This window comes from Pan paniscus, chromosome 14 (genome assembly GCF_029289425.2).
Source record: "Pan paniscus chromosome 14, NHGRI_mPanPan1-v2.0_pri, whole genome shotgun sequence".
Taxonomy (NCBI): Eukaryota; Metazoa; Chordata; class Mammalia; order Primates; family Hominidae; genus Pan; species Pan paniscus.
In genome coordinates this window covers 78719716-78743835 of record NC_073263.2, presented here as the reverse complement: position 1 = coordinate 78743835, position 24120 = coordinate 78719716, and the positions used below count along the sequence as shown (strand labels likewise).

At 36.2% G+C, this 24120-nt stretch overlaps 1 protein-coding gene across 19 annotated transcripts in view; it reads left to right on the top strand.

The window, feature by feature from the left end:
• The window catches only part of MYCBP2 (MYC binding protein 2), a 282485-nt gene that overhangs the window by 152615 nt on the left and 105750 nt on the right, over positions 1 to 24120 (top strand). For all 19 annotated transcript variants that reach the window (XM_055096857.3, XM_055096853.3, XM_063595814.1 and 16 more), the window contains 11 exons: positions 389 to 567; positions 3212 to 3354; positions 5133 to 5233; positions 5905 to 6123; positions 7990 to 8215; positions 9153 to 9271; positions 10004 to 10091; positions 12591 to 12640; positions 16433 to 16605; positions 18332 to 18476; positions 23584 to 23799. In XM_055096857.3, coding sequence (XP_054952832.2) covers positions 389 to 567; positions 3212 to 3354; positions 5133 to 5233; positions 5905 to 6123; positions 7990 to 8215; positions 9153 to 9271; positions 10004 to 10091; positions 12591 to 12640; positions 16433 to 16605; positions 18332 to 18476; positions 23584 to 23799 — 1659 coding nt within the window. The remainder of the gene's footprint in view (positions 1 to 388; positions 568 to 3211; positions 3355 to 5132; positions 5234 to 5904; positions 6124 to 7989; positions 8216 to 9152; positions 9272 to 10003; positions 10092 to 12590; positions 12641 to 16432; positions 16606 to 18331; positions 18477 to 23583; positions 23800 to 24120) is intronic.

The window sequence follows — 24120 nt, the reverse complement described above, 5'->3', positions numbered from 1 at the left end:
AAAATTAAGAGCAGGCACTAGTTACATTAGTTGTGTTCAGACCTAGTTCCATCACTTACTAGCTGCGTGACTTTGAACAAGTTACTTAACTTCTCTGAACCTCAGATTCCTCATCTGTAAAATAGGGATAGTAATGATACTTACCTCATGAGGTCATTTTAGGGATTAATTAAATTCCATAAAGTACTTAGGACAGTTGCTTTTATGCAACAGGTGTTCAGTAAATGTTAGCCGTCATCATGTTTGATTCATTAAAAACTTATTTAATTATATCATCTGTAAATATGACAAAGAATTTCAGTATATTTGCCTATTTTACTGCTAGAGTTCTTTTTGTATATCCTCTGTACATTGTGAATAAAAGATGTTTTACATCTTTATAATGAAGGAAAATGTTAAATATGCTGTGCGCTTGAGGAACTATGGAAGCCGTACAGCCAATGGAGATGGAGGAATGACCACAGTTCAGTGCCCTGATGGTGTGACATTCACATTCAGCACGTGCAGCTTGAGCAGTAATGGCACAAACCAAACCAGAGGACAGATCCCACAGATACTCTACTATAGGTGGGTGAATGTATAGAGATAACGGAAATACTTTACAGTGGTAGAACATACACAGTCTACTACCAGGTAAAATTGCTAACTGGATAATTATAATTAAATTGTACAGTGTATCTTCTTAGCACATACTTGTACAAATTCATATAAAGAAATCTCATTTTAATATATAAATTCAATGTTTGCTACAAAAGTTAATGCTTTAAAATATTTTTGCTGTTATTTCTTCAATATCATTGAAATGTTTGTGCACTGGGCATATGTGCTGTTGCTGTCACTCTATAATTTCTGGTCTGCAATTTCAAATTTAAAGGATATTCATTTCTTTTTATAAAATACCTCAAACTAATGATTAGATAGACTGTACTCAGATAGTGGTGTTGCCTTGATCCTGTTATCTAGTCACAGAATACTTTGATGTCTATGAATCTTGGACCTGCCCCCTGGGGCCCTAGAATATATAGTAGTGTGTTTCTTATAATGTTTTTAACAAAAACCATTCCTTATGTAAACCTTGGAAAATAAAAGAATGATAACAACCCTTGGGTTAAAAAAATCTTTTAAATAAACATTTCTCACTGAGTCTGAATTTTTCTTGTAGCGGCAAAGCTGGCGTCTTAGGTAGTCATGAGTACCATTTACCACATTTGTCCTCAGCCTGACTTGGCATTAAATCACTGAATTTCCATGTCACTTTCAGAGGCTTGCTGCTTCCTCTCTTTCCTTCATAAAGAGTCTAGGGGTGGTGCCTACGTAGATAGTATAAAATAATTTCCCTAGATATAGATTTTCTGCTTCCTCTTTCCATGAGAAATAGAATAGAAATAGCAGGCAGTAAATAGTTATGTAGTTCAGTGTTGCTGCTGAAATACAAAAGCTGTCTAGTCTTTTGCCCCAGTCAAGAAAAACTTTCTGTTACATAAGCACTACAATAAATAGTACATTATTCTCTTTCTTAAACTATGGATTAAAAACTCTGTTATGCATAAGAGTTACGTGTTTCAGAAAGCTGGAGAGCCACTAAGAGCATCTGCCATCCAAACTTTATATCTTATACAAAATACAGTGTTTTGAGTATTTTCATGTTTTCTATTAAGCTTTAAATACCCTTAGCTTTACATTTTTTAAAAATGAAAAATGTTAAAGTCCTTTAGTTTTAAATACCATCCTGCTCTGATAGCTCCCAAGTTTACAACCCTAGCCTTCATGACCTCTGAGCCCTGGACTCCAGGTCTCTCTTCTGACATCTTCATTTGGATGACACTAGTGGAGATGGTGTTAGTTACTGTGTGCCAGGACATGCTTTGAGTGTGTTACCTGTGTTTTTTCACCTTGTCCTCGCAGTAACCCCAGGAGGTAGGTACTTTCCTTATCCCTGTTTCACAGATGATGGAACTGAGACGCTGAATTGTCCAGAGTCACACCTCTGTTAAGTTATGCTACTGCGACTTGTAGGCAGGAAGTCAGATTTCAGGTGATACACCCTTAACCAGAAGCTGCACTTTCTCTTTAAGGATGTTCGTTATAGTTGGCTAGTAGACATCTGAGGTTTCGTGTGGCTAGAATATTCATCTCCCTTCCACAGTTACAGCCAGACACCTTGGAGTCATTCTGGACTTCTCTTTCCCTCATACTTTACACCTAGTTCATCAAGAAGTCCTGTCAGCTGTACTTCTAAAATGTCCTAAATGTGACCTTTTCTTCTACTTCCATACTTAATAGTCTAGACCAAGCCACTGCAACCTCTACCTGCTAACTGTAATAAGCCTCTAAACTAGTCTCCCTCCTTTCACTATTGGTCTCCTACAATCAGTTCTCCACAGCACAGCCAGAGTGATCTGATAAAAATATAAATCATACCAAGTTCCACCCTTGCTCCAAACCCAGCTTCCCATTCTCATACCAGTATAAAATGTAAAGTCATTATGTGGCCTACAAACCTTACACAATTTGAATCTTGTTTCCCTTCCCACCCATCACGCTTCACTCTTTCTCCTTTTCTTCCAGCCATACATGTCTTCATTCTGTTCCTTTAATTCACCAGTGTGTTCCTTTGCCCTGACAGTTTTCCCTCAGCTCTTCACATGGGTCTTTAAAAAAAAAAAAATTCAGGTCAGCTGGGCGCGGCGGCTCACTCCTATAATCCCGGCACTTTGGGAGTCCAAGATGGGTGGATCACAAGGTCAGGAGTTCGAGACCAGCCTGGCCAACATGGTGAAACCCCATCTCTACTAAAAACAGAAAAATTAGCTGGGCGTGGTGGTACATGCCTATAATCCCAGCTATTTGGGAGGCTGAGGGAGGAGAATCGCTTGAACCTGGGAGGCAGAGGTTGCAGTGAGCAGAGATCATGCCACTGCACTCCAGCCTGGGCGACAGAGCAAGACTCTGTCTCAAATAAGTAAATAATTTAATTAATTCATTCAGGTCTTTGTTAAATATGAGTTCCTCGGAGAACTGATCTTATTTAAAATAACACCCTTCACTTTATGCCCTATGCTGCTTTGTTTTTCTTCAAAGCCCTTATCATTCCCTATAATTATATAGTTGCATGTTTACTTTTTTATCTTCAGATCTAGATATGATTTCTGGCACTGGATCATGTTTTACTTACCATTGTAAAATAATCTCATGTTTGCTCATGCTACAGGAGTGAATTTGATGGAGATTTACAATCCCAACTTCTGAGTAAAGCCAATGAAGAAGATAAAAACTGTAGCAGAGCATTGTCTGTTGTAAGCACTGTCGTTCGAGCCTCTAAGGACCTCCTGCACAGAGCTCTTGCTGTGGATGGTAAGATGTTTTCTTTCTCAGTAGTCATATTTTAGATTCTTTATTCACTAAATTTTTGCATAGAATTATTGAAGAGGAGCCTTCTATTATACAATTTTATAGAATCTATAAGTGTTATTTATAGATCCACGCATGCATTAATTTTGGATAGGTCACACTCTCCATACTGTAATGCAGAATTATTTAGAATGCTCAAAAGGAGTTACCATATATTCTTATTTTCTTAGTTAATTTAGTAAAAGAAAAATTGTATTTGTGTTAAACTGGGTCTTTATTCTTCTTTTAGTAGTCAAAAAGCTTTTTCTTCCTCTCTGTTCTTTTTCCAGTAATGTATCGCTATCCACCCAAAACTCTGGGGTACCCTAACCATCTCCTCAGAGGCACTTGTCTAAATTCAGCTCTATGAGTTTTTCCATTGGAATCTCTCTAGTTTGTATTCTCATCTCTTTCACTTCTTCTCCTGCTGTCATTTAGACTGCCATGGTGCAAGTACATTTCATTTTTTAATATAGGGTTAATATCCCAATAATCTCACTGCTGCCTTTCCCCCATTCTCCATCTAGTTGTTTAGTTATTCTTCACACTGGCAGCAGAGTTATCATTAAGAAAACATGGTTATGGCCGGACATGGTGGCTCATGCCTGTAATCCCAGCACTTTGGGAGGCAGAGGCAGGCAGATCATGAGGTCAGGAGTTTGAGACCAGCCTGAGGAACATGGTGAAACCCCATCTCTACTAAAAATACAAAAATTAGCCAGGCGTGGTGGCAGGTGCCTGTAATCCTAGCTACTCAGAAGGCTGAGGCAGGAGAATCGCTTGAACCCAGGAGGCGGAGGCTGCAGTGAGCCGAGATCGCACCACTGCACTCCAGCCTGGATGTCAGAGTGACACTCCATCTCAAAAAAAAAAAAAAAAGTTACCTCCACCTCCTTATTGTATAACATTAATTCCTAAACCTAGTTTAACATCAGAACCACCTGGAAAGCTTGCTGAAAATAAAGACTATTAGGTTTATCGCCAGGGCCTGAAGCTAGGCTAAAAAACTATTTTTTAAATAAGTGTGCAGCCTGTTTTGATATAACAGCAGACCTAGGAATCAGTATTTGGGAGAATAATTGGCTTATAAAATAAAGGTCTTCACAGTATAGGCTCAGCTTATCTTTCCAGCACCATGTTCATGGATAACTGACTAAAATGTTAATCAGCAAAGTGCTTTTCTTGGAAAAACAGAAAGCAATGTAGCTTAATAACAGTAAACATTTTTGGAGTGCTGAATATGTGTAGGTGTTGTTCTAAGTGTTTTACATATATTACCTCGTTTAATCTTCCCAACATCCAAATGAGAGGAATACTGTTGTGAACCTAAGTTACAGAGTAAGTAATTTGCCTAATGTCACTGATACAGCAATGTTTGGTGCCAGAATGGTAATTTCAAATAAAGACTCCATTACCCTAGGTTCTGATTCCAGCTCTATTATTTTACAGGTACATGTACTTATGTATTAAGTATTTTGGGTAAGATACTTAAACCCTATGTGCCATGGTTTTCCTTTCTGAAAATTGGGGATAATAAAAGTATCTTATTGTGAGTATTAGTTGAGATAAAGCATGTATTCTCAAAAGCCTTTAGAATAGTACCAGGCCCTTGACAAGCACCCAATTGGTGTCAACTATAGTTTCGCTCAAAAGAGCAGAATATAGATGTAGTACAGCATGTATGCAGTACAATGAAATTACCTTCTGACTATAGTTTTAATGCCTTTTATGCCTTTTTTTAGCTGATGACATTCCAGAACTGCTGAGTTCTTCCAGTCTGTTTTCCATGCTGCTCCCCCTTATTATAGCCTACATAGGACCAGTAGCTGCTGCTATTCCCAAGGTGTGTAATTTAATTCTATAACTTTGAATGTTTTTTTTTTAATATCTTTTTTAAAAAAAGACTTTGTGTCTTGTCTTTACAAAAACTTGCATCTTTGAGGCATCTGGGATATAGGTAACAAGCAGAGATAGATCTGCTGATTATTAAACTTCTCTCTTCTTAGTATTGTTTACTGGATTGCTGTGCTTATTTGTTGGCTTTACATTTGAAGAATTTGTGAATGGGAAATAGATTTTAGCAATTTTAGAAATATGATATGTAAGGAAAGATTATGTTAACGGAGGTTTTTCAAATTTATGAGGTTGATGCCAAATGGTCTTCATTAATAACAATAGCAATGTTAAAGGATAAGAGTGTTTTAAAATAGTGACATATTCAAGAGATGGAAGAAATGATAAACTATTGATTCTTTGGCATAATTAAGTAAAACCTGATTTACTTCAGATCATGAAAAAACAAGTTTTTAAAAATATAGATTTAGATATTGTCATGTAACATCTAAGATAAATCTTTTTTTAATCAATTGAAAGATTTCTCTTTGGACAAAAACTTAACTAGTGGAAAATTTAGATGGAAATTGTTATTAGAGTAACCAACAATTATTGTAATGCATAATTTTAGAACCACTTTCACGTGTATCTCATTTAACCATATTTTTATATGTGTACTAGGTGGCTGTAGAAGTCTTTGGCCTTGTCCAACAATTGCTTCCATCAGTTGCCATTTTGAATCAGAAGTATGCACCGCCTGCCTTCAACCCTAATCAGTCGACAGATAGCACCACAGGAAACCAGCCTGAACAGGGCCTCTCTGCTTGTACAACCTCCAATCACTATGCTGTCATAGAGAGTGAGCACCCGTATAAACCTGCCTGTGTGATGCATTACAAGGTAGGCACCGGTTCTTAGTGTGATTCGAATGTAAAACTTGGCATGAGGTTCTCTGATGATATCTTAAAGAATGCCTGGCCTGTATTTACAAGTGTATTTTCTTTTATAGTATTTACATATAGAGAATCAGCAGGTGGTTAGGCACTGTTGGATATATAAAATAATTTAAGATGGAATTTTTATCTCAAAGATGATAAAATTTTATTGGTTTATGAGAGTTGTTCTTAAATCTTCCTACAAGTATAGTGTGGTATATAATGCTAAACTTCATGCTGTGATTTGCAATAGTAGTAGATATAAGCATTAACAATTTTAAATTGTATTTTTTGAACTAACATTATTTGTACCACAGCCTGAGCTCTGAAAATTTACAACCCCAATGTAAGATTTAAAGTAGTCTATACATAATGTTAAAAAAAACTATGTATAAAATGTTTATAAATTTAATGTTATTAGAGAGTATTCAAAATCCGTATTCTTTGTTTTTTCATTGTATCATGCAAATTAAGGAAGAGAAGGATAAACTTATATTTTGTGTGCTTGTAAAATATTCCACTTTTCATGGTAGAAACTATTAAGCATATAGAAGTAAACAAGCTAGTACAGTGCACTTGTTTATCCATCATCCCAGATTCAGCAGTTTCAACTGTTAGTCAGACCTGTCTTATTTATTCCCAACCTACTTCCTAACCTCCTATATTGTTTTAAAGCACATTTATGATATTTATTGATACAATGTCTCCAAAATATAAAGACCCTTAAATATAACCATAGTATTATCACATTGAAGAAAACAATTTAATGTCTTCAAACATCATATAAATTTTTAATAATTTGAGTTAGAATCCATATAAAATCCATACATTGTGATTAGTATGTCTCTTAAGTCCCCTTTAATCTTAAGTCCCTTTAAATCTATAAGTCTCCCTCTGTCTCTCTCTCTTTTTGTTCCCTTGAGTTCTGTTTGTTGAAGAAACTGGATCCTATGTATTTGTTAGATGGGAGCCTCTTCAGCTTACCTGCTGGTTCTTTCAGACACCCCTCTTGCAGTCATTCCTAGCTTCCTTGCTTTCTGGTAGAATAAGATGTTCCAGGCTCCCTTTATATGTTTGATGCCTCAGACTTGGAACTAACCATTTTTTCAAAGTGTCCTGATTTCTGTTATACATACACACACATGTTATATTTATATATGTATATACATAAATGTATATATGTTTATGTACAGATAGATTTATGTGTATAGTTTTTTAAAGATAAAATACCTCATGAGTTTATACTGTTGATACTAATTCAAATAAGGACCACAGACACACCTCAGTCTCCTTTCTCTTATATCTAAAATTCCTATTAGTGACACTGGGAATATCAGAATTAGAAAATCATTAAATTATTTCATTTGGGGTGTGTGTGTGTGTGTGTGTGTGTGTGTGTGTGTGTGTGTGTGTGTGTTTTGTCTTTGAAGTATATCCCATCTAAGTGTATGTCAAATTACTGTGTTTAAAGTAAGTTGGAATGCTCCCTCTCTGCATGATTATGCGTTCATTGGATATACACTTAGAGAGTCATTTATTTTATTTTAGATTTTAGGAATTGCTTTTTAAATTTGGATTTTGTTTTATAATTCTTTACATAATTACATACTTTGAAGTCAAATTTATGAAACAAATCTAGCTTTTATCTCTGTCCTCTTTACTCTGTTCCTCCTTCTCTGTCATAGGTAACATTTTGTTCTATTTTAATTTTGTACTTTATCCTGTTGTGTCATTTAATAAAAGCATAGACACACATACACATACTGATGCAGATGTGTATGTTTGTGTATATATATATCTGTATTCATGTCGCTTTGCCTGTTGACCTCAGGTGACATTCCCAGAATGTGTGAGGTGGATGACAATCGAATTTGACCCTCAGTGTGGTACTGCACAGTCAGAAGATGTCCTTCGTTTGTTGATTCCTGTCAGAACTGTTCAGAATTCAGGATATGGACCAAAATTGACATCTGTTCATGAAAATCTTAATTCATGGATAGAATTAAAGAAATTTTCAGGATCCTCTGGGTGGCCTACTATGGTTTTGGTGTTGCCAGGTAAGTTTTTTTTTTCTTCTGTTTTATGTGGTAAAATAAGTGCATTTATGTATATTTAGTAAGGGTGTATCATTGAAAATGTTTATCTAATTTTTAGAGAAATTTATTAAAGACCTACTATGTATCTGGATTGCATTCGAGGAATAAATAAGGTACCCTGGGCAAGGGGCACAGCCTGATCTGAGTTTTGGAGAAGACAATGTTTTAAGGATTTTGTGAAAAAAAGATTAGCTTGAGCAAAGCAGAGTGTTAACGTTGAGGAGTAGCTAGCTGTCTGTGTAGTTGGGTCCAAATTATAGAAAACAATGGATTAGATCTTTTATTTTCCCAGGAAGTGCTAAATTTTCAGAACTTACCTAAGGACTGAAGTCCTTCCTTGTAAGAGAATTCGTAAACCACTTTCTTGTGTGAAGAGAAACTATGTTTTAAAACTTATGGTTTGTTGCATTCTTAACCAGTTAACCAGGACTACTCTTGTGATCCTTCAAACTAATAGGCAATTTCATTTCAGAAACTTCTTCTTTCCACTCTGACCTGCCTATTTGTTTGTTTGTTTGGGAAAAGATCAGAAAAAGCCACACTCCAGGGTAGAGGATTGCCCACTTTGAAAAATATAAAGGCTAACCTCAGTATTTGACAAATAATTGAAAAATGATTGCCCATGTAACTGAAGTACTTTATTAAGCAGGGGAGTTTGATTATGAAAAAAAGTAACAATTCATTTGCGATAGACCTGTTGTTTCTAGTGTTATTTTTGGTACAATTTCCTCAAGTAGATATAGGAACGCTCCCCGCCACAAGTCTATTTAAGTTATGTAGTATATGATTTGTGTTTTTACCTATCTTGTGATAAAAGAGAAAGTCCATTGGATAAAAGACAGGGAAATTTTTATAAAATTGTTTTAGAGTTTGAACTCAATTCTGGCATTTTTATTAGGAAATGAGGCCCTTTTTTCATTGGAGACTGCATCAGATTATGTGAAAGATGACAAAGCTTCTTTCTATGGTTTTAAGTGTTTTGCAATTGGATATGAATTTAGCCCTGGACCTGATGAGGTAAGAATGAATTATCTTTTCATTCTTTTAAGGAAGATTGTGTTTCTAAGGGCTAGTGAGTTGTGCTTCTAACTGACTTAAATTGTACTGTTGCCTCTATTCGAAAAGTTGGGGCCAGGTGCAGTGGCTCACACCTGTAATTGCAGCACTTTGAGAGGTGAGAGAATCCCTTGAGACAGTTTGAGACCAGCCTAGGCAATATATCGAAATCCTTTCTCTACAAAAAAAATAAAAAGAAATTAATTTTAACCTAGGGGTGTGCAATTCTAAATATTTTGTAGTTTATGTGCAGTGGTCTGTTTTGCTACTTTTAATACATGAAGAGGATGGAGTTTGTGCAACATGACCCAGCCTTTGAAGTATAGTTATACCTGCCCTGAACCTGTTCAGTTGGCTATACCTTTCTGAGTAAACAGTAGAACCTGTTTTCAAAAAGGGGCTATCATCTTGTCTAAATGTTTTAAATCATACAATAAAATAAAACCAAGGACAAAGTGGACCAAAGTCATGAATGAACAGTTATTTGAACAATGAACCTTTAAACCTGAACCTTATAACCAGCCTGAGCCACAACATTGAGTACTGAATCTCATCTACTCTCAATTTAACCATTAGCTTCACGTGCTTCCTTCTCATTTTAAAAGTAATGCTTGAATTCAAATCACATTTTGTTGATAATCCGTATTATCATTCAAACATTTTTAAAGCAGCAAATTTTATGCAATTCCATAGGGAGTCATCCAATTGGAAAAAGAATTAGCCAATCTTGGTGGGGTTTGTGCAGCAGCTCTGATGAAGAAGGACCTAGCACTTCCTATTGGTAAGTGTGGCCAATACTGGATGTTTTTTGATAGGGTTTTGTTTTGTTTTGTATGTATTATAAAAGGTCTAAAAATAGATTTGCAAAATGAATTTTGTAATCTCATATATTCATGAGCAATAACTGCTTCATGTACTGGTAATTTGAGTTTGTTTAGAGACTCAAGGGTATCCTCTGACCTTTTTTAATTTACACACGCACATGGACACCCTTTTTATGCATATACATGCTTTGAGCCAGGCAGTGGGTATAGTGTGTATATTCAGCCAAGCACTGAATATATAGTATTAAACCAAAAGTTCTAGATATTTCTTAAATATTCTAGTGGAAATATCAAGTAGACAACTGAATACTCACTGTCTAGATCAGAGAACAGGTCGATAGAAATGTAATTGAATATGATCGTTATTTAAAGGCATGGGACTGTGTGAAAGATATTCTAGAGCAAGTAGATAAGAAAGAGAAGATAGCTTAGGATTAAAGCTGTGACTTATCAAAATTTCAAAGATGCACAGAACAGGAAGAGGAGGCTGCAGATGAGACTGTGAAGGAACAGTCAGTGAAGCAGGAGAGAAACCAGGAGAGGGGATGTTCCTGGGATTTTTGCATGCTCTGAGAAGTGAATTAAAATCTATCATTGGACTTGAAGACTTGTTGGTTGCTTGTATATGCAATAAGAAATATGTTAGCAAAATGAGAGAACTGTAAGTACTTTCAGAGGAGAGAGGGAGAATGGAAAGTAAGGAAGGGCGGTCCATTTGAATATAGGTAGCTCTTTAGAAGAGTTTTTCATTGAAGCAGAACAGAGATGAGGCAGTGGCAGAAGTGGTACTTTTTTATATGGAGCAAATTTGTATGATATACAGATTAATCTATAATCAAGGGAGTAAAGTTGAAAATAAAAATGCTTACTGATTCTCTAATATCTATACATGGTTTAAAGTTTTATTTTCTTACCCCCCCCAAAATCCATCTTTACTCCTTCATTGAAGATTACTCTTCCCACTGTTATTTTTTCCTCCCTTTTCTTCCTCTGCCTTTCCTTCTTTATTCCCTTTTCTCTTCCTGGTCCCTTTTATTCTTCTCCATTCCTTTTCTCCCACTTAATATTGGTATATATGTATGGAAATGAGACCTTGTATTCTAGCCACATGAGGAAAATTGCTAGCAACCTATTTTTGTCAATAGCTGTTAAATTTTACATTATATATACTTTTTGACATAGAAAATTTTTATACATACTTGCACAAATACTCAAAAAGTGTATGTTGAAGGATGGATTAATATAGCAGTGCTTGTGATTGTAAAACCTGGAAACAACCAAAATGTCTTTCAGTTGGGAACTGGTTAAATAAGTAATGGCATAGCCATTCAATGGTAGTCTATGCAGCTCTTTGAAAAAGTAGACCTATACAGCCTAACAAGGAAAGCTGTCCAAATTATATTGAGAAAAGCAAGTTGCAGAAGAAGGTCCCATTTTTGCATACATTACTCTGTATATTACAAAAAAGTATGATCACGCCTGTATCCCAGCACTTTGTGAGGCCAAGGTGGATGGATCACAAGGTCAGGAAATTGAGACCATCCTGGCTAACACAGTGAAACCCCATCTCTACTAAAAATACAAAAATTAGCCGGGCATGGTGGCACATGCCTGTAGTCCCAGCTACTCGGGAGGCTGAGGCAGGAGAATCACTTAAACCCGGGAGGTGGAGGTTGCAGTGAGCCGAGATCGCACCACTGCACTCCAGCCTGGGCAACAGAGTGAGACTCCATCTCAAAAGAAAAAAAAAGAGTATGTTTATGTGTGGTTGAAACACATATACCTTTTTGGTTTGTTTGCACACCAAGTTTCTAGAACAACACATAGGCTGTTGACACTGGATAGTTTTAAGGGAGCATGGCACTGGTTAGAGGTTTAGAATTTTTTGTTCTACACTCCTATACAATTTGAGTATTTCCCATTGAACAAGTATTACTTTATTAGTAACATTTAATAATTAAACTATCAAAGAAAGATCAATAAATAAAATATGTTCTATATTAACTAATAAAGGAGAAAATGGCTAGGGGATGCAGTCACTGCCTTATATTTTTCTGTGAGTCCCTGTTGTTTACTAAAGTCATAGCTCTTCTGTAAGGCAACCAAAATATAAAGGCCCAGATCTGAAATAATTTGTTCCCTCTTTTTTTAGACAAAACGAATACACTAAGTTCAGAAAGTATACATTTATATTCATAAATGTAGGATATATCTTTGGCAAATCACCCGTGGATGCTTCTTGAGTATTGCCTTGAGAATTGTAGTATATTCCCACTGGAAGTATCTTATATATTAAACTGTATGCCACTGGGATTTTTTCCAGAATCACAAATCTTTTCAATCTGGAATAGCAGAATTATTTTTTTAAAAAAAAGTGTAATGAATGCAAAGGACTAGAAAATTAAACTAAACTAAATATTGACATATTTTAGTAAAACTCTTTATTTACACAACAGGTAATGAATTAGAAGAAGACCTTGAAATTCTTGAGGAGGCTGCATTGCAGGTATTGTCCCAAATGTTTTAAGGATAAACTTTGTACATTAATTTAAAAAGTATTATCACTCAGATCAGCCTATTTGTCTTGACCATTGGGTTCATTCATTAAGTACTTCACTTTATTCATTGGCATTATAGAGATAAATAACTTATAATTACTCCCTTTGGTGGGAGAAACCCATGTGAGCCCTATGTATTTGGTGGGTAATTGACTCTGGAGTTAGACAAAAATCCATCGGGAGAAAAAAACAAATCAAGTGCCAAGGGTGCGGAGGATGGCTTGCAGAACTGTGGCCATTTAAATTGCATCTTGAAAGAATTTGTTTTTCTTTTTTTGCCTGCTAGAGAAAGGGGAAAGACATTTCACAAAGGATGTATAGTTGTGTTATAAGAAGCAGCAAAAGGTGAGGTTGGTACAGTTGGTGAGCTCAGTCTGTGACAAACCAGTATGTCATATTAAGTGGTTAGGGCTAGTTGCCTGTAGACAATTGGGAGCCATCATTTGTTGTTTTTATTATTGTTTGCTTTACCTTTTTTGCTCGTTTAGGCATTAACTAGCACATTTGGCACTGAATGGAAATACATGAGTACTATATTTCAGCGCAATACCCCCTTTGGATCTGTTACGTCAACCTAATATTTCTCAAAATTGCCTAGAGATGACTACATTGTTTTCTTACTTCATTAGTCTGACTTCAGCTAGCTAGTAATCTGTAATAGGATGGAAATATCAGAATCTGTAGACAGCATTTGTCAAATTGTAATACCTACTTAGGCCAAACCAGAGTTTCTGATGTACTGCTAAGTGAGCCCCATTGGATACCACACACTGAGAACATCAGTGATGGGGAAAATTTTGCATCTAGCAATGGTGTGAAGATAGAAGAAAAGTTGAGAGTCTCTCAACTGGATCAGTGTTACTCAGACCCTAGGATGTGATAGATTTGTAAAATTTTCCAAAAATATTTTTCCTGAGAACTTATTAAGTAAAAACACTCTTTAAAAATGTACTACTTTTTATCAGCAATGTCTTATAAAATAAAAGACATTTTAATAGCCCCAGATGGAAAGGTCTTAGAATGGAAGACTCTGTTATAGCCTTAGTTTTTCTAATTCTGCCATGGATCAGAGAACTTTGGGCCCACATTTGGAAAACACCAATTTAGATCATACTTATTTTCTATACTAGGTATATGTAGTTAGTAATAGTGATTTAAATAATATCTGTAGAGCACGTCATAGGTTTCAGCATCTTTAATATTATCTCTCTCTTTTTATAATTACACTTCGAAATCAGTATTAGGTCTTGCATCTTACAATTATAATAACTGAAGTTCAAAGAAGTTTTGTGACTTCTTGAAGACTCAGAAGGGAAACAAAGGCTGGTACCCAGACCTTGTAATTGCTAAGGCTAGTGCTTTACATTTTATTTATTTCCTGAGGTGAATTAATCAAAGCGGTAATAATGAAAACATTTATTTCATCTTTGTCAAGCACTATTTTAAACATTTTGTGCATTTTTAACTCCCCACAGCAACCCAATGAATTAAAAAGTTTTATCTCCATTTACAAATGAGGCATAGAGCATTTAGGCAGTTCGCCCATGATCACACAGCTAGTGAGCAACTGCACTGGGATTTGTTCGCTGGCAGTTTGGTGACAAAAGAAACCCCGTCTCATTAGCTGGGCGTGGTGGCGCATGCCTGTAATCCCAGCTACTCAGGAGGCTGAGGCAGGAGAATCGCTTGAACCCGGGAGTCGGAGGTTGAGGTGAGCCAAGATCATGCCATTGTACTCCAGCCCAGGCAACAAGAGTGAAACGCCGTCTCAAAAAAAAAAAAAAAAAAAGTTTGTGATTTTGAACACTGTCTTCTGATCATAGGGAGCTGTAGTGTTGTCAGTAATGTTAAGAAACGTCTGAGTTTTAAAAAGCCATTGGCATCTTATGTGTATTCCTTTTTTAAAGTTAAATCTTTGTACCTTAAGATTCAAAAATAAAAATAAATTCAACAGATATATAATAAACAATATGTGTCAGGCAACATTCTAGGTGAAGGAGAACTATCAAAGAGTTTCTATTAGTCCATTTTCACACTGCTATAAAGAACTACCTGAGGCTGGGTAATTTATAAAGAAAAGAGGTTTAATTGACTCACAGTTCCCTACATGGCTGAGAAGGCCTCAGGAAACTTACAATCATGGCAGAAGGCAAAAGGGAAGCAAGGCAAGTCTTACATGGCAGCAGGAGAGAGAGAAGGGGAAAGGCCTACACACTTATCAAACAACCAGATATTGTAAGGACAACAGCAAGGGGGAAGTCTGCCCCCATGATTCAGTCACCTCCCACCAGGTCACTCCCCCAACATGTGGAGATTATAATTCGAGTTGAGATTTGGGTGGGGACACAGAGCCAAACCATATCAGAGTTCATATATGGTTTATAATTTCAGGGATTATTATGGTATATAAGGTGTCATCTAGACCAGATATGGAGAGATCTTTATTATGTTATTGTTCAAGAAAAAAAAAATGGTGTCCCAAATTGCCTCTTTTTGGCATGTAAGGTAGTTATTCTGATAATCTAACATGTATTAAACACTATTTGTTAGGCAATGTATTATATATTTTATATGCATTATTTAGTTTGAATTTTTTAACTGTGTAAGAGAGATTATTTGATGACCAGTTTATACATTTTACAGATTCAGGGATGGTAACTTTTTAGCTTAAGAGCACACAGCAAATAATTTGTCCAAAGCCAGGATTTGTACTTAAGTCTATTTGATTCCAAAGATGATTATTTTTGAAACTGTATAATTTCAAATTTGATAGTACTAGAAATGTAATTATTTTCTATGAAAAAATCTTACTGGAATTTATTTTATAGTCAGTAAAAAGTTTTCAGAGTTCCAGCATTTAAAACAAGTCTCTCCAAAAACATAAGACTTGCTTGTCAGATAGGTGAAACCTAAAATTTGTTTTATCTGCCTCTTCTTCTTAACTTTAGTAAGGCTTAGGCAGGCTAATGAGATGTGTGTACTGCCACAATCAGGCTTCCACCCACTTTTTACCCAAGTCAAGACCTTGGTGCCCACCCACCCAAGAGAACAGACACACCTTACTCATGATAGCTGCCTGTAAGGGGGACTGAAAAAGAGGGAAGCCGGGTGCAGTGGCTCAGGCTTATAATCCCAGCATTTTGATAGGGCAAGGTGGGAGGATTACTTGAGGCCAGGAGTTCAAGACCAGCCTGGGCAACATAGCAAGACTCCATCTCTACAAAAAGTTTTAAAAAAAATTAGCCAGCCATGGTGGCATACGCCTGTAAGTCCCAGCTACTTGGGAGGCTGAGGCAGAAGGATCGCTTGAGCCCAGGAGGTCGAGGCTACAATGAGCTGTGATGGCACCACTGTACTCCTGGGTGGCAGAGTAAGGCCCTGTCTCAAAAAGAAAAAAGGGGGAGACATCCACAGTTGCTGACAGAAGGGAGCTCTGGCCTTGAAAAATGAGGACATAACATATAGAGGACTGGCATGGAAGGAGATACACCATTTTATCCAGCATGCAGATCTCTGACAAGGCATTTATTTTTGAGGGAGGAAAGAGACTGGAAATATTGTCTCATATTTTTCTCTCCTAGGAATTTCCTATTCTGTGGGTTAAAAGAAGGAACAGTGGGGTACGTGGAGAAAATGATTTCTCCGTAAAGGCCTATCTGAAAGTATCTGCATGTTGAAATATTTTATGTAATTAAAGTTTTATTTTTAAGAATATATAAATATTCTTTTTTACTTAACAGGTGTGCAAAACCCATTCTGGAATTCTTGGAAAGGGTCTGGCTCTTTCTCATTCACCAACTATATTAGAAGCACTTGAGGGAAATTTACCACTCCAAATCCAAAGCAATGAACAGTCTTTTCTGGATGATTTTATTGCCTGTGTCCCAGGATCAAGTGGTGGAAGGCTTGCAAGGTAAATGTACTTTAAGTTACTTACTTTATTTTAGGGCTTTCATCTTTCTTCATTTCTGAAAGAGGGGAGTCATTAGAATACTAAAATACTACTTTAAAAAAGTCTGGTTTGTGTATGTTTAACTTGCTGAAATATAAAATGATAGTTAATATTTTTGTTTGGCGGTTGTTTGTTTGTTTTTGAGAGAGAGGGTCTCACTGTGTTGCCCAGGCTGGAGTGCAGTGGCATGATCTCAGCTCACTGCAACCTCCACTTCCTGGACTCAAGCGATTCTTGTGCCTCAGCCTCCCAAGTAGCTGGGATTACAGATATGCCACCACACCCAGCTATTTTTCTTTTTTGTATTTTTTGTAGAAACAGAGTTTCCCCATGTTGCCCAGGCTGGAATAGTTATGATAGTATATGATAAGACCAGGTGCAATGGCTCATGCCTGTAATCCCAGCACTTTAGGAGGCTGAGGTAAGTGGATTGCTAGAGCATAGGAGTTGGAGACAAGTCTGGCCAACATGGTGAAACCCTGTGTCTACAAAATTACAAAAATTAGCCAGGCATGGTGGCACACTCCTGTAGTCCCAGCTACTTGGAGGCTGAGGTGGAAGGATTGCTCAAACCCTGGAGGCAGAGGTTGCTTTGATTGTGCCAGTGCAATCCATGGCGAAACCCTGTCTCTGCAAAAAATACAAAAATTAGCCAAGCATGGTGGCACACACCTGTAGTCCCAGCTTCTTGGAGGCTGAGGTGGGAGGATTGCTCAAACCCTAGAGGCGGAGGTTGCTGTGATTGTGCCACTGCAAACAGCTTGGGCAACAGAGCAAGACCCTATCTCAAAAAAAAATTAATTAAATTAAATTTATTATAGTTGTTAATTGATTATTTTTGTTGCTTTTTGTTTTTAGGATGAAAAGGGAAAAAATATGCTGGCCTGCATGATTTTACTAGTAAAAAAAAAATCCCAACTTTTTTCTGGTTTTAATTTTACAATTGCAGAGATTACTCTTTAGTTTTTAAAAATCACAAAATAGTGATTGGAGAGGAATGTCAAATCACTTAAGTCAGCCTCACTACTATACTATGCAGACGTTTTTATGTAATGCATAGTAGAATTACTTATTACTCAGCTCACAGGACAACTTGAATGTGTAGATCACAGAATGAATTCAGGAATGAACATCACAAATTACACAACATTGATGCATTTTAGGTGGAAAGCAAGGTAATGAGGAAGATAGTTGAGAAACTGTGTGAAAAAAAGGTGGGCAGTACACCTTGAACCTGGCTGCTGTCAGGCAAGTAGAGGGCCATTTCTACCCCTGCTTTTACAGAGACACTGCTTTTTCCAGGCTTGCAGGATGGCAGAGTAAGGTGGAGCTCCTTCAGAGAGAATGAGCCTGCTCAGGACTTCAAATTATGCACAACCTACATTCGTGTTCTTGGTGATTTTAAATTAGCCATAGTTAAAATTTCAAGTTTCCTGGTTTTAAAAAGTATTTTTATACTGTATTTAAATATCAGAAATCTCCTGTGCTTAGGCATGTTTTTTTAATGAATTTGTCCTTAACAGTTTCTGAGGGAGACACTCATGATTATCACTGAGTTGGAAATGAAGATAATGTTTTAGCATTTTGTTTGATACAAGTTTTGTTCATTTGGCTTAATTTTATATTAATTGTTGAAGATGCTGATCAGTGTTTGGGGTTTTGTTTATTTGTTTTTCATTACTGTTAGGTGGCTTCAGCCAGATTCATATGCGGATCCTCAGAAAACATCTTTGATCCTGAATAAGGATGATATTCGTTGTGGTTGGCCTACCACCATAACTGTTCAAACAAAAGACCAGTATGGGGATGTGGTACATGTTCCCAATATGAAGGTAATTATAACTGGATTAAATTAGCAGACATCTATATACTGGCTGCAGTGACTGATAAAATTTTAGAAATGCCAAGTGCTGAGAGTCCATTTGTTCTACCCTCTTTATATAAAGGGTGATGCTGAAAGTTTGTTTAAATGACTTGTTTATATTAATTAGTCCCCAAGTGTCCAAGTTACACCTGTTTTTTTTGTGAGTTTGTTCTTTACATTTTGCTACCTGTTACGGGGACTCAAAGGAGGGATAAGAAAGTATCCATCTAAAGAGTGCTAGACACATACAGTGAAGCCCCTCAATATGTATTGATTGAATAAATGCATGAAAGAATACATTTTTAAATTTTGTATATAGTTTTGAAAGACTCAAGTACGTTCTGTGTTTGGTATTACTGAAACCACATTTTAAAAATAACACTCATTAAGTTAGAAATATATGAGTTTAGATTGTAAAAGAATGAGGAATTGAAATAGTTGTATACCATATTGATGAATATAGAGTTTTTAGGATACCTGTTACCTGAAATATTAATAATAATGTTTCAGAGCATATTATACATAATTATTTGTGATTTAATCTGTTAATATGAATATCTCATTTAAAACTTTTATTTCTGAAAAAATTATATTGAATAAAATTTTATATAGGCAGTCCCCAGCCCTTTCCTCCTTCAAAGTTGTCTTATAGAGTGATTGGTTGTTTGAAGCTTAGAGCTGATTAAGCCACAAAATCCTTTTTGCTCATTGGGTAGCTAATTTTGCCTCAATATTATTTTCAGTAGAACTATTTCAACTACTTCATGCATTCTTTATTTTATAGCGTGAAGAAGTACAATGCCAATGTAGCATCTTACCTAAGTAAAAAATAAGAACACATTGCTTACATGACTTAAGACCAGTAAATAAAACTGTATGGAAAAGGTTTCAACCCTGATACTAAATCAAAATCAGTCTTTTAGCAGTATCTTTCAAATATTTGGCCATGATCCATAGTCAGAATTTTTATTATAACCCAAAGATATAAATATAATGTATGATGGAATAGTGTCTATGTAATAGCATATGTTAAGTACATATAATATACTTTATATATACATACACACATACATACATAATATGCTATACTCTGATGCTTTCTCTATCTTATTTTTTAAGGCAAGTCATACCCTTCACAAACTGAGTTCATGCCTACTTGGAATTATTCTATACAATGCAAAAAGCATCACAAATTATAAGAAAAAAAGATTTAAAAATAAAGTTATCCTGATAGTGATATGAAAAAAATTACTACTCAAGGACAGATTTTTGATCACAGTACAATACACATTAAGATGTTGAAGGGTTTGTATATTGTGTATTCACTGATGAATTTCTCAATGTAGTGAGTTGTTAAATCCAATCTTTGAACCCTCAAGATTAAGTTTTTTATTCATGTGACAACATTCTAATACCATGTTCATACTGTTACGCTTCTGGTATTTCTTTAGTTGTATTTTCTTTCTTGTGTTTTCTCCTTTGCACCTTTTATTATCTCTTTTGATATCTGGTATGTTTATATCTTGCATTTGAAAGTCAGACTTCATCTTTTTTTCTTTTCATCTTAGAGTTCTTTTTTTAACCATATGATGGATCTGCTTTTTTTTCCTCTCTTCTTCCCTCTCCTCTTTCACTTTCACCTCCTTCTCCTTTTTCCTTCTTTTCTTCCTCTTCTTTCTCCTCCATATATTTGCTTCTCCTACTATCTTTCCTTGACTTAAACCTCTTACTCAGTGTGCTCTAAATTCATGTCAGATTTATCCAATTTAGAAACTTTCTAGAAAACCACTCTAAATACTATCTAGAAGAAGTGATTTGTGCTCCTACTGATGTTTAATGTATTAATATCATATTATATTAGCTGGAAACAAAATTAATTTAACCTATTTTACTTTCAGCCTATTAGTATATGAAGTCTTAGGAGCACTTTAGACTGTTCATAAATTGTTAAAATCTTTATGCAGTAATAGCTAATTATTTGAAACATAAAAGTTGATTTGCAGCTAATATTTCAGTGAGTTCCAAAATGCTTTCAAAAGCAACAAGTGTTATTGTTATAATTTTTTACTTATAAAATGACTGTTCCCTACCTGTGATAAAGTGAGTTAGAACTAAACACACATATTGTACCAATGTCAATTTCCTGGTTTTGGTTCAGTACCATCAGTGTCTGACAGTGTTGGATAAAATGTAGCCATTGGGGGAACCTGAGTGAAGGGTACATAGGACATTTCATCTATTTTTGAAACTTCCTGTGAATTAAAAAAAAAAAAGTTTATTTTAAGGAAATCTTATTTATTGACAAGAGAAAGTCACATAGGAAATACAAGAATAACTTTTTTTTAAGCAACACAGTTTGTAAAAGAAAGCAGAATGGTTATTCTATAATGTCTCAGTTTTCTTAAAGTATAAAATTATTCAGTGATTTACTTCAAGGTTCATGGTGCATACACACATAGACTCTAATAATAATTTATTAAATACTTAGGGTAAATACAGTTGCTTACAGAAAGGTTAAATTGAAATAGTATGTATAAAAATAGTGTCTGTAATTTAATATCAAATATGTTTGAGACAGGAGAGTTCCCTTGACCCCTTTGTGGGACTTGGGATGTGGGTGTGGTGTGGCTCATTTACTTGACTGCTGCACTCAGACCCCTTGCAGGATGGCGAGCACCGAGGCAAGCAGGTGCCAGGGCCCAGGCAAGCGCCTCTGGGCTCCAGCCCCACAGCAGCATCTAGGGGTGTGTCACAATTAATGCTTTTTTAGCTTTGTTGTCTGTGGATGGCTAAGTGTTAAACAGCTCAGTGAAGAATCAGCATGACAGCCTTTTTGGGTTCCTGCACCCAGTGTGTCCTGAATTCTTGTCTGGCATTCAGGAAGAATCAGGACATATGAATGGTTTGAAACGCAATGAATGCGTGAATACAGCAGATTTTTTTTTTTTTTTTTTTTTGAGACAGAGTCTCGCTCTGTCGCCCAGGCTGGAGTACAGTGGCATGATTTCAGCTCACTGCAAGCTCCGCTTCCTGGGTTCACTCCATTCTCCTGCCTCAGCCTCCCGAGTAGCTGAGACTACAGGCACCCGCCACCACGCCTGGCTAATTTTTTGTATTTTTAGTAGAGACGGGGTTTCACTGTATTAGCCAGGATGGTCTCGATCTCCTGACCTTGTGATTCGCCCGCCTCAGACTCCCAAAGTGCTGGGATTACAGGCGTGAGCCACTGCGCCCAGCCACGGCGGATTTTATCAAATGGTGGAAGTGGCTCTCAGCAGAAGGGGAGCTAGAAAGGGCATGGTGTGAGAAGAAGGTGATATTTCCCTGAAGCCCAGCCGTCTCCAGCCATGCTCCTCTCCTAAGTGGTGCCGTCTGAGGTTAAGCCGCGCGTCTCATCAGTTGCTGCTTCTCCTCTTGGTATTCGCCACTTGTCTCTTTGCTAGCTGAAGTCTGGGATTTATAGGGGCATAGGGTAGGGGGGCAGGGCTGGCCAAAAAGGCAACATTTAGGCGGAATACAAGGATAAACTGTTCTCATTTAGGGTCATGGTTTCCAGGCTTGAGAGTGGGGCCTTTGCCAGGGAACCACCTTCTCCTATCCAGTATATCCCTGACTCCTGTCTGTATCATCTTCAAATTTTTTAATCGTTTAAAGTTTAAAGCTTTTTATGCTGGCACATGTGTTTGAGTTGAAATTTTAACCATATACCTGTAAACTGCCATTTTTTAAATATAAGAATGGGTTTTTAATATTTCCAGGGGTTTGTGTCAGTCCAAATACTGATCTCTTGTAACCTCACCTGAAGATAGTGGTCACTTAATGGAACATATTTGTCACCTGTGCCTAACATTATGTAAATAGCGAAAGTCTCTAACTACTGATTCCATAGAATCGCGTTATTAAGAACAATAAACATTAAAGACAGTCTGTAGTTCTGAGGTAGCTCTCAATTACTTAAAAATACTATCACTTTTATCTCTGCACTTTTTCTATTTCTGTGACAATCCTGTTGAATTACCTGTTCTTGCCAACCACAAAACTATTGTCTGTAGGGAGCAGCAGAAACTTTGAGTAAAGCTCAGAATGGTGATACCTGCTGAAGAACTAAAGTGGTATTTAAATTGTGTGTACATTTGTGGTTGCCTGGGGGTCAAGTGTTTTTCTGCCAATGCATAAACAAATAAAAACAATGTTTTCTTATAATTCCTGGGAAATATTTCTGAAAAGTATTTTTCAGAAATAGTAGAGTTAGTAGATGAAATAGTAGAGTTAGTAGATCAAAGATAGTCCCGTTTTGTTGAAGAAATTGAGTTGCAAAGTTATAATTCCTGGAAAATATATCTAAAAGGTATTTTTATAAGACAATTTGTATTTTCAATATATTAACATCCATTAACGAATCTGTTTTTTGCATCTATACTGTAGAGTTAGTGGACGAAAGATAGTCCCATTTTATTCTTAAAGAAAGTGAGTTGCAAAGTTTAATTATTTAATAGATTGCTTAAATCAAATGTTGATGTTGGTGATAGGGCTGTCTAATAATATTCTTTCTTCACCAGAGTAAAGAAACATATTTGGGCTTTAGGTATAAGATTTGTTTTATTAAGTGTTAATTTTTGAAACTTCTATCAATAGAGTACATTTTCTTCTGTAGAACAGTGCAGCTCAAACTGACATTAGTGCTTTAAAATGTGCTGAGATTGTGGGAAAGCATTTACACTTGCATTACCTGATAAAATAATTTGTTAGTCCCTGCAATAACTTAATGTAGATTCATTCCACTATCTTTTCCTGTACTTTATTAGTGGTGCATTTGTTTTTATGTTTTGATATCTCGGATTATGTATTCCAAAACTATGAGGCCTTGTTTTTACACCGTGTTCATGGTTCATATTGTCAACCCATCTTGAGGTCATTTGAACTCTTTTCAATAAGCCTTTGAAGGGAATGCCAGAGACAGACCAATGCTAACATAAAGTATACATAATTATGAGTTTATAATTGTAAGTTGCTTATTTTGATGTCAGTGACAATTAAATAATAACAGTATTTGGTTTCTATAATACCATGTTTAGGTGGAAGTGAAAGCTGTCCCTGTTTCTCAGAAAAAAATGTCTTTACAACAAGATCAAGCGAAGAAACCTCAAAGGATTCCTGGCAGTCCTGCAGTAACAGCTGCATCTTCTAATACTGACATGACTTATGGAGGGCTGGCATCACCAAAGCTAGATGTTTCATATGAACCAATGATAGTGAAGGAAGCTCGATATATTGCCATAACAATGATGAAGGTAATTTATTTTACTTATCAGAAAAATTTTAGTTTTCAGCATTTGTTTATTTAACCAACATTTCAGTGATTCAGATGCAGACATGAAATTGTAAGTCCAAAGAGCATTTGATGGATATTAAATTTGCAGCAACACTTATTAAGATGATGTTATCCTGTCTTCAGAGAGGATTTTCATTGGTTTTTGGCATATGTCCAGAGGGGATCACCAATTACAGATCAAGTTAATCGAATCAGAGATACAGATGGATTAGGCTGAGTTTCAGTTCCTGTGAAAGTACTTGTCTACTTTTGACCAGGAACAGTGGCCCACACCTATAAT